Raw genomic sequence first — 20,521 nt, forward strand, 5'->3', positions numbered from 1 at the left:
TCGCCCGGTGCAATGAAAATAAAACTAAACGGAATTCTGTCATGATTACATTAATGAGTGCATTGGCGAAAGATAACATTTGCACTGATAATGTAGAGAACTTAAGTATAAAGATCAAAGTAACAAATAATGTTTATCGCCAAGAATTACTCAAGGTAGAAAAGTCTAAAAGTAGTGGAGCTAGTGCATATCATTCTTATCATCCCAAACTGATATGGTTTAAAAGAGCAGATGCTTTCCTGAGGAATGTAATGATAACTGACTGCAGAGTTTCTGGTTATATTGTGCATAATGCCAGATACGAGAAGCTATCTCCAATGTCTGCATGGCCGTCGTTATCGACACTTTTCCGTCACTATTTTTATAAGTTCTTCACTGAAGACTGCTACATCAGCATCAATAGCTTCATCAATAACACGCATTTCCACCGAAACCACAGCATCTTGGTGAATGTAGACAATATAGAGCAATGTATGGGTTGAACTAGTCGGCAATCACGTCCGGCTTGTACTAGCCTCATGTAAATACCGACTTGCCTGGTAACCTTGACCTGCGGCAAGGAAACTAACCCCGTGAAAAAGAGCCTTTTGCTTCCGGATTTCCCTCTGGAAGACGAAGGTTCGCTAAGACATGTTAAAATACAGTGAGTCACAACGAAACTCATATATGATTGTAATTTATTTGTTTCGTTATGAACAGAAAGTTGTGTGATTATTAAAGCCCGGATTTTCATGCGGTAATAGGTTAGATTGCAAACTAATTTGGTCAGTAGGAAATGTCGGCCACCCGCTCTTCCATAATGTAGAACGAGTAACATAAATTAAAGGGGTTCTGACGGGCCTTACCCCTAACGTTTATGCGAACCCAATAGCATAGTCGTTGTGAAGGTAGACTATACTTGCTTCTCGCTTCAGTAAGTTTGCATTCTAACATATTAATGCATAAAATTCCGGGCTCTACTGATTATGTTTGTCATATTTTTATATGCACTGAAACGTGTACATCTTGTATTATTATGTTCATTACTTGTTTGTTATATTGTCCATAAATTAACACAAGTATATCTGATTCTTTGGAATTATGCTGCTGCTCGAGGTCACAAGGAAATTCATACAGACTTCGATGGGCAGGTACAAACACCACACGTTTGACTGTCAAGTGTACTAGTACTAAAATATCTTCATTCCTCCCCTGAAGGGGGAGGCGGGCCTCTTAGACGGTGACGCCGTCTCTCAGGCCGGGAGATTTGTTACGGTGTAAGAGATACTCGGAGAAGGTGAGGGGGTTGGCCGGTTAGAGTGCAGAGCTGTTGGACCACGGACCAGCCGTGGCCACTTACGGGCCGAGACCCACTCTGCATTTACCGACCGTCAAGTGCAATACGGCACGCAGGAGACAAGTTCAGTCTACCGTCAAGCGTTGCGAGGTGAAGACATGTTGTAGTTTAGTAATGAGACGTCAGAGAGGCCAGTCTTCGAAAGAAGAGAAAGACTTGATGGTTTTTCATTATAAAACAGGAAAAATATCAAGAGAAATTGGCAAAATTGTGAGCAGAAGTCATTCAACTGTGCAGTGTGTTATAGCTAAGTATAAAAGTACTAACCGGATTAAAAATAAAGACAAAGTAAGTCAGAATATAGTCTTTTAATTCCAAAGATGAACGTTAGATACTACGAGAGGTTAACAAGAGTCCAATGATTAGTGCTCCAAAACTTGCTGTGATGGGAAGAAATCCGATCCGGAAAATATTAGGCGCATTATCAGGAAAATAATAGGCATTGAAGTGTAAGTAGGAAAAAGCCATTGGTCAACAAACTGGACAGGAAGAAGAGGTTGCAGTTTGTTAGAGAGCACATGGGAAGACGGTAATATTTTGCAGATGAATGCAAATTTAACTTCTATGGATTAGATGGGGAAGTTACTATGTGGAGAAAACCCGAATGAATAGTTAAAACCCACCAATATGCGTCCACGTGTTAAATACGATAGCTGCAGTCGCTTAAGTGCGGCCAGTATCCAGTATTCGGGAGATAGTGGGTTCGAACCCCACTGTCGGCAGCCCTGAAGATGGTTTTCCGTGGTTTCCCATTTTCACACCAGGCAAATGCTGGGGTTTTACCTTAATTAAAGCTACGGCCGCTTCCTTCCCAGTCCCATCGTTGCCAGAAGACCTATCTATATCGGTGCGACGTAAAGCCAATAGCAAGAAAACAAATACGACGGAGGAGGTGTGAACGTTTGGGGGTGTATGGTAGCTAGTGGGGTAGGGAAGTTTACTTTCATTCACGGAATAATGGATAAAAATGTGTATTTGAACTTACTGAAAAACAATTTGCCTGCTAGTGCTAAAAAACTTGGAATACATGACCAATACAAGTATTATCAGGATAACGACCGCAAGCACAATGCTCACACAGTGAGAACGTGGTTCTTGTGTAACTGTACAAAGGTGCTGGAAACACCTCGTCACGTACCAGATTTAAATGTTATAGAGAACTTTAGGCACCACTTAGAGATAGCAGTAAGGAAACATAAGATTTCGAACAAAGATAACCTTTATGCAAAGAATGGGAGAAAACAAGTCCATTTTACTGTGAACAATTGGTACGATCCATGCATGCCCGTCTGAGAGATGTTAGACGAGCCAAGGGATATTCATTAAAATAATGAGTTTGTAGGTGACTGTGTCTTATTTCGAGCTTCAAAGACCTACGATAGGGTATATGAGCTTCACTGTGATCTCTTTTGTGTAAGTTTGAGGAAAGATTTTTAATTTTCTTTGTAAATGAAATATACGTGGGTCGAGTCATAAGTCATGGCAACTTTATTTTTTCTCGCGAACAGGAGACAACACGGAAAATCTAAGATATACATTTGGAAACGTGCGGTATGTACTTGTCTATGATGCCACTAGATGGTGTATGTAAACAACAGTGTGGGTCTAAGCATGCCCCTAATTTCAGTGTGTGAGTGAGAGCGTCACAAAATGGGAGTCAACAAGCAGGAGCAACGATCGTATATTAAAATAGCAGTTATCCGCTGCAGAAATGCACGCCAATGCCATGCAGAGCTGCGGGAAGCATTAGGTGTGCATGCCATGCCCTGTAGAACAGTGGTGAGGTGGGTACAGACGTTCAAACGGGGTAGAGTATCAACTGCCGATTTGCCTCACCGCTGGCAACGCACAGTGGAAACCTTGGGTGATTATTTCGAAGGTCTGTAACCAGTGGAGACCTGTCCTTTGTACGTAATCTTGTGTATTTGCTGTCTATGCCATAATAAAACAATGTTTACTAATGGCCTGTGTTCTGTCACTTTCCTACGAGAATCTCCTGAAGTCAGAATTTGTCTTCAGGCACTATGCATAAGTAAATGCCCTATATTTCCAAACACATATCTTAGATTTTCCGTGTTGTCTCCTGTTCGCGAGAAAAGAATAGTTGCCATGACTTATGACTCGACCCTCGTATTTATGTTAATTTTGAATACTGTGTTAGAAAATTATGTAGTGGTTACAACAGAGTTAAAACCAGCTCAAAGAAATATTTTGCTGATGTATGCGTTTTATTATGACTCACTGTACATTTGAGGAGCTCAACATGGATGAAACCAACTTTTTGCAACATTCTAATTAATTACTGTATATTAAGTGCTATTGTGACACGAATACATGGCACAACAATTGGCTGACTCGGGGAGGATCTTACATTTGATATGAATCATCTAACATGAAGTGGTACGAACTGTTCGGACACGTAAGATTAGTTTCCATTTGAATAAACATGTTATATAACTTTGGAATGCTATAAGACTCCAACATCTTACGTGTACAGGAGTCAAAAATGGGTTTATTGCTCTCTGAATAAAAAGGAATGAAAGTCTGTTTCGTACCATTGCATTACTCACCGACTGCAATTACCGCATGCAACGTTTATAAATTCCACCCAAGTTATGTTCCCTGGTGTAGATTTAGTAGACATTACAAGAACAACACTGCTGCAGCAATACCAAAGGTTCAATTAAAAACACATGATATAGATCTGATTTTTCTTCTCTACTAGAAGACAAATTAACTTTCATGAAATTGAATATGGACATTTAAAAGGACACGAATAAAATGTAGTCCTCCGCAAGGAAAAAGTGAGCACTCAGAAGTTTTGGTCAAATGTTGACGTAATTATTCAGCATAGTAGGTGATGCCACCTGGGTGAGTTACTGGTCCTTCTCTCCAGTTGTATCCACCGACCCCAAAGTCTCACGTTCCGGGACACTGCACTTAAAGCGATGGAGGTGGGATCTCCCGCCGAGTCCGAGGGAAAAACCAAACCTGGAGGGTAAACGGATTAAGAAAGAAAGTAATAATAATAATAATAATAATAATAATAATAATAATAATAATAATAATAATAATAATAATAATAATAATAATAATAATAATAATTACAGGACAGATGTTTGGCAGAAGCCTCAGAAACTACATTCTAGGAGGCCACTCTAAAACTGATGAAATTGGAAAGCAAGAACGAAACATCTAAATGGCATATGGATTTAAAAAAAGCTACAGAGCTGTACACAGCCACAGATAAGTTTACTGATGCCGTACGTAGGACACGCTTGAAATTTTATTGTCACATCTGTAGAGTGGACAATAGTAGATTTACTAAATACCTATTAACTATAATCAATTCAAGGAAAGTTAAGATCAACTTATTGGAAGAAATTAAGCAGAATTTAGAAGAAATAATCGCTACAGACACCATCCTAAAAATTCGTAAAGTCTTTGGAATTCTGATAGCCAAGAAACACATTCCTGAAAAAGCAAAAACGCCGCTGGATAACCATTGCACCGAAGAACGAAAAAACACTACAGCGGATTCATGAAGAGATTTTGGGAGGAGGAGAAGAAGAAGAAGAAGAACTAGTAGAAGAAAGGGAAGCAGAAGAAGAACACGAAGAAGAAGAAGAAGAAGAAGAAGAAGGGGTAGGGGAAGCCGTCAGACTAAGTAACAATCCTGACCAACCGCATCATTACCGTCTTTCAGCAGAAGAAAACCAGAAGGTTTCTTTTCTTTGACGTTGATAGATAGCTTGAAGAAGTGGGAATCACACATAATGACATCCAGGAGCGTGTAGCACTTAAAAAGAATCTTCAAGCGTTCCAGGGTTTCGGACACAAGCCAGAATTAAAAACTGGAAAGGCAAGGACGCAGGAGAGGAAGGAACGACACGGAGAACGCATGCAGAAATACTGGGCAGATATCAAAGCCAGAAGTAGCCAGTTGAAATGACGTGATGCAAAGTTGGTCGATACGACATGAATGAAATTAATAATAATAATAATAATAATAATAATAATAATAATAATAATAATAATAATAATAATAATAATAATAAAAAGTTACCGTGCAAGTGGCTCTGTGGTTAGGGGCGCTCAGCTGTGACCTTGCATTCGGGAGATAGTGGATTCGAACATAGCTCTGAAGATGATTTTCCGTGCTTTTCCATGTTCACACCAGACAAATGCTGGGGCTGTAGGTTCATTAAAGTCACGGGCGTTTCCTTCAGACTCCTAGCTCTTTGCTATCCCATCGTCGCCATAAGACCTGTCTGCGTTAGTGCGACGTAAAGCAACTTATAAAGCGATCTGGGTTGAAGCTTACAGTGCTATTCTGATGTCCAAGTTTATGGTCTACCGAGTTAATTTATTGGTGTTCTGTTGACGACCAATGTTGCCATGATGCAAACATTCAATGGTCTTCTTAGGAGAGTATTATGTCGCCAATATGACGCAAATATACATGGCCCCATCTCCCTCAGTAAATTATACCACGCTGTACTGACATTCATATTTATGGTCTTCAAGTGAACTTATGAGGTGCTGTCTTTACGTCCGAATTCATGGCCTCCTGACTAATGGTTTTGAGGTCTACAGTAATGCAATGATCTCCCAAGTCAGAGCCTCCTCGGTAACGTTATATGCCGCTCTACCACTCGGCCAGGCTGCCTTGAAAGTAGAAAGTGCAAAATTACCAAATTATGTAACGCTGAATTTCATTTTTGCGAGCGAAATCACCATTCTTCACATAAAAAATAATTCTTTGGGGGTCATCGGAAAATGTACATCACGGTAAGAGTGGGGCGAAATGTGTGACGCCATGTAACCTAGCAACCATGCAGGCGGTGATGTGAAACATTGCTAGATGGCCATGACTGAGAGACATATTATCAAAGAGTACATATGGTCGATGTGATCCTGCAGGCTGTGATGTGAAGTATTGATGGATGGCCATGACTGAGAGACATATTATCAAAGAGTACATACGGTCGATGTGAACTTTCAGGCTGTGATGGGAAGTACAGATGGATGGCCATGACTGAGAGACATATTATCAAAGAGTACAGATTTTCCATATGATCATGCAGGCTGTGATGTGAAGTACTTATGGATGGCTATGACTCTGAGACTTATTATCAAAGAGGGGTGTTAGAGAACAGATGGTCGATATGATCATGCAGGCTGTGATGTGAAGTACTGATGGATGGCTATGACTCTGAGACTTATTATCAAAGAGGGGCGTTAGAGAACAGATGGTCGATATGATCATGCAGGCTGTGATGTAAAGTACTGATGGATGGCTATGACTGAGAGACTTATTATCAAAGAGGGGCGTTAGAGAACAGATGTTCGATATGATCATGCAGGCTGTGATGTGAAGTACTGATGGATGGCCATGACTGAGAGACTTATTATCAAAGAGGGGCGTTAGAGAACAGATGGTCGATATGATCATGCAGGCTGTGATGTGAAGTACTGACGGATGGCCATGACTGAGAGACTTATTATCAAAGAGGGGCGTTAGAGAACAGATGGTCGATATGATCATGCAGGCTGTGATGTGTAGTACTGATGGATAGCCATGACTGAGAGACTTATTATCAAAGAGGGGCGTTAGAGAACAGATGGTCGATATGATCATGCAGGCTGTGATGTGAAGTATTGATGGATGACAATGATTGAGAGACGTATTACTTGCCGACCGCAAATTCCAAACAGTAGACTCTCGAAAACTAACGAAACTGAACAATTTTTCAAGAGAGTATAAACGAAGTTTTTATTTAAAAATCCTATAATTACACTATTAGAAATTTAATTTTATATCGTGGTACATGCTATATAAAACTGAAAACAAACTGTTTTTATATAAAAATATTCAAATAGGATTCTGAAACCAAACCTACAGTTAAATGTATAACATTTTTAAATAATGTAATTTGAACATAGTACGATGAAATGGATTATATAAAGGTAAAAATGGTTGGTAGTGCAGGAAAATAATGTCTGTTTCATTTAGTCATCATTGTAGTTGATGATTTATCAGTCATCACTGATCTGTATTTAGGGCAGTCGCCCAGGAGCCAGATTCTCTATCTGTTGTTTATATAGTATTTTCTTAAATGATTGCAAAGAATTTTTTTGAAATTTCTTGATCCTCTCCCTTGGCAAATTATACCAATCCCTAACTCCCCTTCCTCTAAACTCTGAAGTATACGTCATCTTACTGTTCATTACTCTCGCGTCCATCCCACCTCGAGCTGTTGTAAAAGCTCTTAGCTTCAGGATTGTTGAGAAACCTTGGTAAAGATTGTAGGTCAGTGTACTTCGCATGAGAGATTGGGACTGGGCCATTGTACAAAACTTTCAGTTCTTCGATACGCATGTCGTGTTCTTGTTGATGGTCCCTTTTCTACTTTCTGATTGTTTCTTTTAACAGCTATTTCATGAGTGAAGTAACTACTACAGTAACTTGAATGATGATAAGGTAACCGAGGTGTAGAACTATCAATATAAAGGCGTCTGATTGGTCTTGTCAGCAGTGGCCATTTTATCTCGTACATAGGCTTCTTGTTTACAGTCACTCACCATGAAAGGAGATGATTTGGAATGAATATTTCTTGTAAGTATGGTTAGGAAGTTTGTGACCTAAAAATACAAAAGTACAACGTAATATATGACTTAAGAGCATGAGGCCCTCACCAGGACTACTTGATACGAGAACTAGAAAAAATTCAAAGGCGAGCAGCACGATTGGTTCTGGGTGATTTCCGATAAAGGAGTAGTGTTACTAAAATGTTGTAATCTTTGGGCTGGGAAGACTTGGGAGTAAGGAGACGAGATTCTCAACTATGTATGTTTCGAGCTGTCAGTGGAGAGTTGGCGAGGAATGACATAAGTAGAAGAATAAGTTTGAGTGGAGCTTTATTAAAGTAGGAAATATCACAGTATGAAGATAAAGTTGGAATTCAAGAGGGCAAATTGGATAAAGTATTAATTTATAAGACGAGGAGTAAGGAATTGGGTAAATTATTAAGGGAAATGTTCGATCAATTTTCAAGTTCGTTGAAAATATTTAGGAAAAAGCAGGTAAACAATAATTAATAGCCGGGCTGAGTGGCTCAGACGATTGAGGCGGTGGCCTTCTCACCCCAACTTGGCAGGTTCGATCGTGGCTCCGTCCGGTGATATTTGAAAGTGCTCAGATACGTCAGCCGCGAGTCGGTAGATTTGTTTGCGCTTAAAAGAAATCCTGCGGGACTAAATTCTGGCACCTTGGCGTCTCCGAAAACCCTAAAAGTAGTTAGTAGGACGTGAAGCAAATAGCATTATTATTATTATTAACAATTGATAGGAAATCTGCCACCTGAGTGACCACCATAAATGCAAATGATTGATTGATTGATTGATTGATCGATTGATTGATTGATTGATTGATTGATTGATTGATTGATTGATTGATTGATTGATTGATTGATTGATTGATTGATTGATTGATTGATTGATTGATAAACATTTTAGGGTCAGGTAGCAAGTATTAAAGTACCATATCAGGAACATTAAACGTGCCAAAAAGTTATGAGCCATAATATTTCAGACACATTTAATCATGGGAATTGACAGAGCTCCAGTACGTAAATTGAAACTGGTATTTTAAAATTGTTTATATATTATACCATGTTTTGCGAATAAAAAAGATCTCGTGGTCTACTAAGTAAGTACAGTTTTCTGAAATACTATTATATATACCCGAGATTGATTGTGTGAACCGTGTATTGCAATTACAAAACAATAACAATAATGAAAATTATGGTAAAAAATAATACTTGTTCAAATTAATAACGAAAATGGGAGCTTTTATGAAATTTTATTTATATTAGTGGCTTGAAAGGTGATGTTAGCGAAGATTAACGGAGTGAAGATATTGAAGGTATCTAATTATAATTATGTGCAGAAATGGAAATATTACTGACATCCGAACATGAATTCGAAACAACTTCTTATATTTCATTATGAGTGCAATTCGTTTTACAGCCTACCACCATGTTCCCGCGCGTTTCCTAATTGCGTGTATACGCAGGGATGTGTACATATTAGTAAAGTTTTCGTTTTTTCTAGATATCGGAAATTACGATTACATAAAATATCGGAAGTATCACTTGGTTCGATCAGGAAGGGCAGCAATTCTGGCGTTACGTTTCATTCCGGAGAGAAGACTTGAGAAAGATAGGAAAGTATACGTGACCTTCGTCAACTGGAAACAGCTTTTTCTTACCACGAAAACGGCAGGAAATGATTGGAAAAGTAGACACCTCATACTAAATTTATATAGAATGCACAACACTGATTTTGAAATTAATGGTACTGTACCGGGCGGTACACCTCCGCGCCGCTAGTTCAAATATTGCGCCCGTTGAAACTCCTCTACAGGAGAAAGCCTGAACTCTACCAAACTGTATTAACTCAACAGTTTCTCGGAAGATAGCTCTGTGTGAATTTTGATGTGATTTTGTTTGTATTTGATCAAGAAGTGTGGACGTTCTCTACCAGATGTCTCTACTAAAAACTATGATTACGCACTCTGGTGCGAAGGAATGAACCTTCTTGAAGAAATTTAGTATTCATAAGTTTCGTTTTTACTATATTTTGTTCTGTTATCTTTGGGTTGGCAACATTAATCCTTTCTATCCGCCTGTTTTGAATTTAGCCAATCCCAAATGTCTTTGATTTATTTCCAACCAATCATGTACGTCTTCTTCGACACAGATATGTTGCTCTAAGCTATCCAATAAAAGCGAAAGGGTGTGTCTACTCATTCCTGAAAGGTCCCGAATTTTCCACGAGGGTATAAAAACTGCTGATTTTCTTGTCTCGGCGCCACTTCAGTAACATCTAACTTAGTGTGTGTGGAAATGTAGCAGGGGGCGGGAAGCGCCTCTTTCTTCAAGCAGCAGTTCTTCTACAAGGTAATGGCCTGTTAACATCTTCATTTCTTGCTAGCTCAGCAGTTTAACTCTCGGGGAGGGTTCGAAACCTTTAGTATGTAACCTACCTTTTTAAAATGTAAATTCTTTTCTGTCTATGTAAATCTATAAATTATAAATCTATACATTACTGTAAAGCGGGGATAGAGAGTGCTTTACCCTCCCGAACTCACCTTCATTTGGAAATTGAGGTGAGTACGTTTTCATAACCGTTTCTTCTCTTCCTTAAAATATTAAAGTTTCTCATACGGGTCACCTCCTTAGTTTGGGATTAGCCCCTGTGTTTTGGCCTAGAGCCACTTAGGTTTTAAAAGTGTATTTAGGAGTGCAAGTTCACGCCTCCAATCCCTTCTGTACTTTGGGCCAGTAACTTAACCTGATGTTTTGTTTTCTTCATGCGAACGCCCTGTAGGTTGGGTATTAATTACCCCTGTTTCCTTGTGTGCCTTAAGGGCAGATAGAAGTGAAGTTTGTTGTAGCCTTTGATAGGCTTGTAAAATTGAGAGCGGATCTGCTCTTTTCCTTAACTTTGTAATTAGGAGCAAGCGCTTCTTGTACTTAGGGGTTTTCTGCCCTTTAGCAATTGTGGTTGTGAGCTGAGAGCTCAGAAATTAAACTTCGGGCTCGAAGCCCAAATCTTGTAACGAACTGTAATTTGTTAATTTGTTGATCTGCTACTTGGTACCTGTTATACTCTGTTATTTGTTGATTTTGAAAAGAAAATATAACCTTTGTTAAAGTTTTAAATTAACTTTAATTTTGTAGTTGAGACCTATTCCAGCCCGCACCTTCTTTCACCTCTAACTACCACGGATATCTCCGTAACAGGGACAATGGGAAATGTCAAAATAAGGAGTTAGACAAGAATGTCCACTCTCTCCTTATCTCTTCAATATGTTCATCGCAGTCATGAAAGAGAAAATATCTGGGATCACACAAGAATATTCTAAAAGATTTGGTGACGATATTGCCATACTAGCAGAAACAGTCAAAAGTATGCAGAGAACGAACAATATACTAGCAGAAAATTTAGGCAAATGGAACCTCAATATTAATGCAAAGAGAACAAAACCATGACAATATGTAAATCCAAGGAAACACCTAAAACACACATAGAAATTGGCCCTGATAAAATCGCGCAAGTGAAGCAGTTTTGCTAACTACCAACCCTAATCACGAGTGATAATTGGAGCATATGAGAAGTCACGAAAATGATGGCAATGGCAAAAAGAGCATTCCAAGATAAAAAGCATCTGCTGGCCAACAAACTCGGAATGCCTTGGCTAAAACCTTTGTATGGAGAGTGCTTCTGTATGGTTGCGAAGTCTGGACATTAGGAGAGCAGGAGAAGAAAAGACTGGAGACAACTGAAGTGTGGATCTGGAGAAGAATGCAGAGGATAAGTTGGACTGAAATGAAAAGTAATACCGAACTCCTTAGAGAGACAGGAATCTGACAACTGAAATTGAAAAACGAAAAAAAAAAAAAAAAAAAGGTCACATTCTGCGGATGAGTTCTTTTGTAGCATCACTGAAGGAAGAATTGCAGGGAAAAGAGGAGGAAGAGGACGAACCATAGTGTCTTATTTCAAGAACCTGCTTCTGAGGATGAACTGCAAGACCTGCACTGAGTTATAAAGGCTGCCTCAAGATAAACATCTATGGCTGCAGCGAAAAGGCTTAGCTTTAAGAATATGGCGATGAAGAGAGAAATAATTTCGCAACTAAAATATTTTGTCCGCTTCTGTGGTGTTGTGGTTAGTGTGATTAGCTGCCACCAACAGAAGGCTGGGGTTCGATAACCGGCTGTGCCTCGGAAACTGAAAAGTGGTACGAGGACTGGAATGGGGTCTATTCAGGCTCGTGAGGTCAACTGAGTAGAGGTGGGTTTGATTCCCACCTCAACCATCCTCGAAGTGGTTTTCCGTGGTTTCCCACTTCTTCACCAGGCAAATACCGGGATGGTTCCTAACTTAAGGCCACGGCCGCTTCCTTCCCTCTTCCTTGATTATCCCTTCCAATGTTCCCAACCCTCCACAGGCCCCTGCATAACGTAGCAGGTGAGGCCGCCTGGGCGAGGTACTGGTCCTCGTCGTCAGTCGTATCCCTGACGCTTCAGGACACTGCCTTTGAGGCGGTAGAGGTGGGATGCCCCGCTGAGTTCGAGGGAAAAACCAACCCTGGATGGTAAACGGGCTGCATACTACTACTACTACTACTACTACTACTACTACTACTACTACTACTACTACTACTACTACTACTACTACTACTACTACTACCACTACTCTTAATAATAATAACAAATTCTTTTTTCTCACTCAATATTACAATTAAAACAGTAAGAAACACTATACCGAATGTCTATGTTGTTGTTGTTGCTGTTGTTGTTGTTGTTGTTGGTGGTGGTGGTGGTGGTGGTGGTGGTGGTGGAGATAGGATTTCTACCTCAAACAAGTGAAAATCGAAGGGACACACGTCACATAGACGGAAATAACATAACATGAATAAACTAGGTCGGATATTTCATATTTGGTTGCAGTATACAGTACTGCTTCACAGGAGCGCTTGGCAGTTTGCAGATACAGCCAGGCGTCAGACTATCTCATTTACAGATCATTTTAAAAGTGGTTACTGGAAGAATTTAAATGCGAGTCCTTAAGTACGTGGAGGGATAAAATACAGTTGGCTTTTTTCATAAACGAGAAGCTTACTTCCAAAAGATACCAAATTCAAGAGGAAAATTTTACAGGAGAGAGGAAAAGCGCTCAGAGTGAAAAATTTCAGCTGAAAATTCATGTTAGCACATATTTTAAATAATCAAAACAATTGGGAACACTATAACAGACAATCCGGCCCCTGAAGAAGAGAAGATATTTCTAGATTATCTTTCGAAAAGATGAGGTATTATTTTATGATGTTAATCTAAACCTCAAACTGAGGCAAAAGCTGTTGAGCGGTGTTACGGCTGGTAAACATTGTTTTATGGAGTAGAGAGCTAGACTAGAGGCCTTTGAAATGTGGTTACACAAGAAAATGCTCAGAATAGCCTGGAAAGTGTTTGTAACCAAAAATGCTAAGGAGCCGGCAAACATCATCAAAACCAAGAAAACAGCTTATTTATGTGTTGAGGCCTAGAAAGTCATTCATTTTCACGCATTCCTTTGGCCGATACCTTCATTTTTCGAATTGTCTGACTCCTTCCACTTTTTCCTTCTGATTAATGTTAATAGAGGATGATTGCCCAGTCGTACTTCCTCTTGAAACAATAACCACCACCCCCACCCCTGCTCGTGAATAGACAAAATTTTCTTCCGAAGACGTCGAGCAAAGTTCTCTGTGAAACGTGAAGAATTTCACCTTATTTTCTTAGCCCAAAAGCCTATAATCATGTGTATAATTACGCCCCCCTGGTAGAATAACATTCACAGTACCCCTGCGTGTCGTAAGAGGCGACTGAAAAGGGCATCAGGGGTTATAACTTGGGTGCGTGGGTTGGTAACCACGGGGCCCGCAGCTGAGTCCTGGCATTGCTTCCACTTACTTGTGTCAGGCTCCTTACTTTCATCTATCCTGTCCGACCTCCCTTGGTCGACTCTTCTTGTTTTCAAACCCCGACGGTATTAGGTTTGCGAATCCTAGTGTGACTTTCATTTTCACGCCCTTCGTGACCCTTGACTTTCTTTGGCCGATACCTACATTTTTCGAAGTGTCAGATCCCTTCCATTTTTCTCTCTGATTAGGGTTATATGGGTATAGAGGATGGTTGCCCAATTGTACTTCTTGTTAAAACTATAATCACCAACACTCTATAATTTGTGGAGAATAAATACCTCATAATAATAATAATAATAATAATAATAATAATAATAATAATAATAATAATAATAATAATAATAATAATAATAAGAATAATAATCCGCTTCTGTGGTATAGTCGTTAGCGTAATTAGTTGTCACTCCTGGAAGCCCGTGTTCAATTCCCGGCTCTGCCACGGAATTTGAAAAGTGGTACCAGAGCTGGAATAGGGTTCACTCAGCCTCGGAAGTACAACTGAGTAGAGCGAGGTTCAGATCCCTCCTCAGCCATCCTGGAAAGTGGTTTTCCGTGGTTTCCCACTTCCCTTCCAGGCAAATGCCGGGATGGTACCTAACTTAAGGCCAAGGCTGCTTCCTTCCCTATTCCTTGTCTATCCCTTACAATTTACCCATCCCCCTACAAGGCCCCTGTTCAGCATAGCAGATTAGGCAGCCTGGTCGATGTACTGGTCCTTCTTCCCAGTTGTATCCCCAACCCAAGTTTCACGCTCCAGAACAGTACCCTTGAGGCGGTAGAGATGGGATGCCTCGCTGAGTCCGAGGGAAGAACCAACCCTGCAAGGTAAACGGAGTAGGAAATAAATAAATCAAAATAATAATAATAATAATAATAATAATAATAATAATAATAATAATAATAATAATAATAATAATAATAATGCGCTGTTGGTTTTCAGATTTCTAGTAAAATGAATTCAGGAAAGAATTATTACTTATCATTCTCCTCAGAGAAGCTAACAGTTCAGAACTCCCAGGTGAAAGTACTTGAGATCGTGTCCAGATGAAGGTATTAATTTACTCAAGTGACCTCAGCATCGCATCACCTTAACCAATCAGTGCTGTGAACTAGTGAAAAAAATAAAGCTAACAATGAGGGAATACGTAAGAGAAGAGTGGTCGTTCTAGGAAGATGTTAAAAATCAGGAGGCTGCGGGAGTAGGGGGGATGCTGAGAGAGAGTTGACGGTCAGAGAGCAGTTTCCCCACTACGGACAATATAAACCGTGCAACCAGACTAGTGGCCGGCATACATTCGCTGAAACTCATTAACGATGGTGACAGTCACGGTGGTACTAGCAGCAGTCCTCCTCCTGGGCGCAGCTACCGAGGCTGGCAAGAAAGTGATCCGTAAGTGCTGATAATAATAATAATAATAATAATAATAATAATAATAATAATAATAATAATAATAATAATAATAATAATAAATAAAGCCCGGATTTTTATGCAGTAACAGGTTAGATTGCAAACTAATTTGGTTAGTAGGAAGTGTCGAACACCCGCTCTTCCATAATGTAGCAAGAGTAACATAAATTATAGGGGCCCTGATAGGCCGTACCCCTAATGTTTATGCAAACCCCATAGCATAATCGTTGTGAAGGTAGACGATACGTGCTACTCGCTTCAGTAAGTTTACATTCTAACCTATCAATGCATCAACATTCGGGCTCTAATTAATAATAATAATAATAATAATAATAATAATAATAATAATAATAATAATAATAATAATAATAATAATAATAATAATTTTGTGGTTGAGTGGGTTATCGGTCCATAGACTGGTTTGATGCAGCCCTCCATACCATTCTATCCTGTACTAACCTATTCATTTCCACGTAACTGCTACATCCTACATCTGCTCTAATCCGTTTGTCATATTCATATCCTGTTCTACCCCTACCATTCTTACCACCTACACTTTCCCTCAAAAACCATCTGAACAAGTCCTGGATGTCAAAAAGTGGTGTTGTAAAAAAGGATATTTTTAGTTTTTTGTGGAAAATTATGACTGGAAGTATCTTTTTTAATTTGATGTATATTTCATTGATTTTGGAAAACTGTAACTGTTTGTATGTTGCATATTCAGCCCGAAGGCTGGTTCGATCCTCCACAGTTCCGCCAAGAGCTGTCATAGATAGCCTAGGCGTAACTGAAGAGGCATACTAGGGAAATCAGGAGTGAGGTAGTTTCCCATTGCTTTCCTCACTGAGCTAGAAGTTGCTATTACATATCAGTCTCCCAAGCCCACTGAACCGACCTCATGAGCAATATTTTCACACCATTCATAATAGGGACTGGCTGCATAAGGAATGTTATTACTAACATCACTTATACCTTGGTCACTTTATTGTCAAAGCCAAGGATGAGACTGAGACAGGTCAATGAAAGTAACAAATTTATTCTAGCCCGTACCAGAAGACATCGTGCACTGTAAACAATACATGTCGCCAGCAAAGGCAATGTAACTATTTATGTTACTGCACAAGCCATTTCTTCAGATTTCGTGAGCACTTGTTCACTTAAGAGAAGATACCTCGGGAACTATTTGCTCTAGAAGGCGATAATTTATGTCAATTTATAATAAACATCCTGTTGCATAAGTTGGCTACATTGGTTGCTAAAATGCTACTTCATATCTGGTGTTGTGGTAAGAAAAATGTTACCATCCACGTCTTGTAAGTGGCATTACAATTTAAGTGCGATTTCTGATAAACTAAAGTTGTTTGAGAATGTTTCCCAGAAACCACTTAAGATAGAGCTTTGAAATTGTTCTCCCTCATTAACAGCATTATATTTTTATATGGATCTACAATGGTAGAGATACGACACATAGTTTGATATAATACCTATTTGTTAAACATAAATACATTTTAAAATGTGCAAAATTGATTTTTAACATCCATAAAGCTAGAACTAAGAAACTAGACCAGTAAATGTATTAGATATATATCTACATCGTATAAAATTTAGTTCTATTACCTTAGACAGTACCAAAGAAACCAGGATGTAAATATTTTAAATTTAACATTATCAGGACAGGCCTTTGATATTCCCCTTTAGATGTGTCCTGTCATTCTGTCACTTTTTCTGGTCAAATTTCGTCAAATCGTTATTCTCTCACAGCCGGCCCCATGGTGTAGGGGTACCGTGCCTGTCTGTTACCCGGAGGCCCCGGGTCAGGTCAGGTATTTTTACCAGGTCCTGAGGGCAGGTTCGAGGTCCACCCAGCATATATGATTAGAATTGAGGAGCTATCTGACTGTGAGATAACGGCCCAGGTCTAGAAAGCCAAGAATAACGGCCGAGGGGATTCGTCGTGCTGACTACACTACACCTCGTAATCTGCAGGCCTCCGGGCTGAGCAGCGGTCTCTTGGTAGGCCAAGGCCCTTCAAGGGCTGTAGTGCCATGAGTTTTTTATTCTCCTCTCACCAATTCAACCATCTCACCTTCAGCAATCTTCTGTAACACCACATTTCAAGAACTTCTATTGTCTCTTCACCTACTCGATCGTAAAATCAATTTCATTCATTCTTCTTCTTCTTCGTCGTCGTCTTCTTCTTGTATTTTGAGATTTGGTCGTATTCTATGTTGAGAGAACATCATCATTTTTTGTTTTGGAAGCGTTCTTGGAAAATTCGTTTCTTAAATTTCTCGACTTCCTGGCGATGAATCGAACCCACATCGTTCCGTGTTAATCTAACAGGCCTTTTCCACCTCGGCCAGGAATCCCTTCTGTAACTCATGATTCTAAATAAAACAGCTTTTGCTTGTTAAACACTTAATATTTATTTAATATTTAATATTTACATAAACAAGACATTACTTATGTCTGTCATCCCGAATGACAGCACATCTGATCCACGGGGTGGAATTTAATGATTTTTTAGAAACTTTTCAGGCGGAACTATCGCATAGATATGGTTTTTATAAAACCTAAAATATATTATTTATAAAATTATTTCAAAAATAGCCCACAGGAACTAAATATGATACGAGAAGGTAAGTGCTACAGTAAACGACAATCTAAAAACCATAAAGTTACATATTTACATGTAATCATTGAAATTAATGATCTAGGAATACAATTTTTTTTCCTCTGTTTGTTTAAAAAATCTAGAGGACTCGCGCTGCTCCGCAGTATTTGTTATAAACAGGTCAGAAAACTCGTCTTGATATGTCTGTCGTAGTGTTATTGCTTTGCCTGCACTTTTCAATGGTTTTATGGACATTTATTAAGAAGCGTGTTATGATATGCCGTAGTTCGTAGCCAGCATTCATCCATTCTAACGTCTTCATGCCGTCTGCTTAGTAAAAAGCTATGCATATATTCGTTTTTAATCCTATATTTCCTGATCTTGGCATTGTGTCATAGAAGGCAATGGTATTTTTAATCGCGGTTCTTCTATATACGGTAGAACGGTTGTCTCGTGAGCTCATAGGTTAGTCTCGATGGAGCGTTTTCTTTTGCCAGACAGAGACCTTAACTCTTTCTGGTGTAGGTAGGTTATCCTTAGATAAGTGTTCCCAAATAATGTCTAAGGCGTATGTCATCATGGGGTCTGTTTGTACGTAGACTTTTTTCTCTTAACAGTATGTGGGAACACTCTGCCATCTGTTGGAAAAGGTTAAGAATCAAGGAGTATCTATCAGGGAATAGTATTCTTCCGTGATGAGAGGAAGTGGATACTCTCTGGCATGACAGGTAGTAATCAAACATGGTTGCATGCAATTACTTTAATAAGGATGAAAATCACATTATATTAGAATATTAATGAACGTGTTAGTCGCTTAAAAACCTGCTAAGTAGCCTACAGAATGTATTTCGGGTTAGGGTAAGCCATCACCTGCAATTATTGGAGTGATCATTCAATGATTTGATTTTATGATTACCCATAAAATTGGCTGAACTTAGAGACCTATCAGTCACTCATGATTCACAGGCAGGTAATTCCGTAGAGAATAAAATTAAAATGAAGAATATCAGTCCTGTAGAACGTACGGACGGATTTGCCAAAGATGTTTTTAATGTACTCTTTTAATATACAGATGAGGAGTTGAATTACTTGTTTAAGTACCCCAGAATACAACGTCAGATACAAGAAATGTAGTGACAAACTCTCTGTTCTATTCATAGACTACTCTCGCATCTATAAGTGATCAGAAATAAACCCACGTCAGCTTACATTCGGATGATAGCGGGTTCCAACCCTACTCTCCCCAGCCCGGAGGATGGTTTTCCTTAGTTTCCCACTTTTCACACCAGGAAAATTCTGGGGTTGTACCTTAATTAAGGCCACGGCCGCTTCCTTCCTACTCCTAGTCCTTTTGCTATCCCATCGTCGCCGTAAGACCTATCTGTGACGGTGCGACGTAAAGCAAACTAGAACTGCATGCTAATGCCTGCGTAAGTGGATACTCTTTTTTTTTTCAAGTTCTTGTGAAATGCAAGTAGACTTCCAGTAATGTTGTAATACCTTTCTTCGAAATCGTGTTACATTAGCCTTATCAGTTCTTTTTGAGATTTGCCTGTAGTCCACTCAGAATATGTTTAATTCTGGCGACATTTCTTCGATATTTCTAAACCAATTGTCGAATTATTTATGGAATTTTCAGTAAGGTCATACTGTGACTAATTGCTGTCTTTCCGTACTCAAAAGAGTACGGAAAATGGCCGTTTATCGTACCGTAATTACATTCCGCATTGTTTAATAACAAATCGTCTCTCATTGGTTGAACTCCACTTCACAATAATGTAAACACGGATGGTGAGAAACTCGTTGAATTGTTTCCTCGCCAGAATTGCAGCACCCCGTGTTCCGTACCCATCTCCACAAAAAAATGGCGTCTCTACATTCTCAGCTCAAGTAATGTGCCGCCATCACAGTACTGACCAATGTATACGTTATTCTGTTTCCAATACAAAATTATCGCATATATCACTCAATATATCACGAAGTTCGTATTACCTTCATTAATTCACGACCAGAGGAGTATGTTTATGACTCTAGTAGCTTAATGGACCGTTCACTGCTTAATTTAAAATTATTTTCTTTGTTTTATTACAATATAACACCTCTTATATCATTCATATCAAGACACGAATAACAAAACAAGAAAACGTCAATGCATAGATCAAACATGGACGATATGCGCAGCGAAGAATCAAAATTATTTATAGTTAAATTCATTTAATTTATAAATAAATTCACTATGGTAAGAAATAAAATATTGTATGCAGCAGCCAATGGAAGGTTATTGTACGTAATCAAGAGCAGTTTTGTTGACAATCGGCTCGTAGTGAGTGTTGCTTGAAACCTGTCGCGGGGTCATGCAAGGCTCCATTTTTGGTCCCTAGCTGTTCATAATTTACAAAAAATCACTTGGTTAAATGTTTAGGTTACTCGTTTTGAAATTCCGTAAACATATTCCTCGCAACATAAAATAATCACTGACTGTTGCATAAACATTACGTTTTCATTATGTCGCGCTGTTACAAAATGTTTAGGTAGTGCAAATGAGCCACATTCATGCTGCGCGGACCTAAGAAAGCATAAAATATATTTGCAAGGAGTTGACTTCATTGGACAATAAATGGGATGAAA

General features: G+C 39.1%; 1 protein-coding gene across 1 annotated transcript in view; it reads left to right on the forward strand.

The window, feature by feature from the left end:
• Positions 1 to 15,183: 15,183 nt before the first annotated feature.
• Positions 15,184 to 20,521, forward strand: part of LOC136885735 (circadian clock-controlled protein daywake) — a 34,658-nt gene continuing 29,320 nt past the window's right edge. Inside the window, exon 1 of the mRNA XM_067158471.2 lies at positions 15,184 to 15,261. Coding sequence (XP_067014572.2) covers positions 15,186 to 15,261 — 76 coding nt within the window. The 5' untranslated portion in view covers positions 15,184 to 15,185. The remainder of the gene's footprint in view (positions 15,262 to 20,521) is intronic.

Source organism: Anabrus simplex, chromosome 14 (genome assembly GCF_040414725.1).
Source record: "Anabrus simplex isolate iqAnaSimp1 chromosome 14, ASM4041472v1, whole genome shotgun sequence".
In the NCBI taxonomy this organism is placed as follows: domain Eukaryota; kingdom Metazoa; phylum Arthropoda; class Insecta; order Orthoptera; family Tettigoniidae; genus Anabrus; species Anabrus simplex.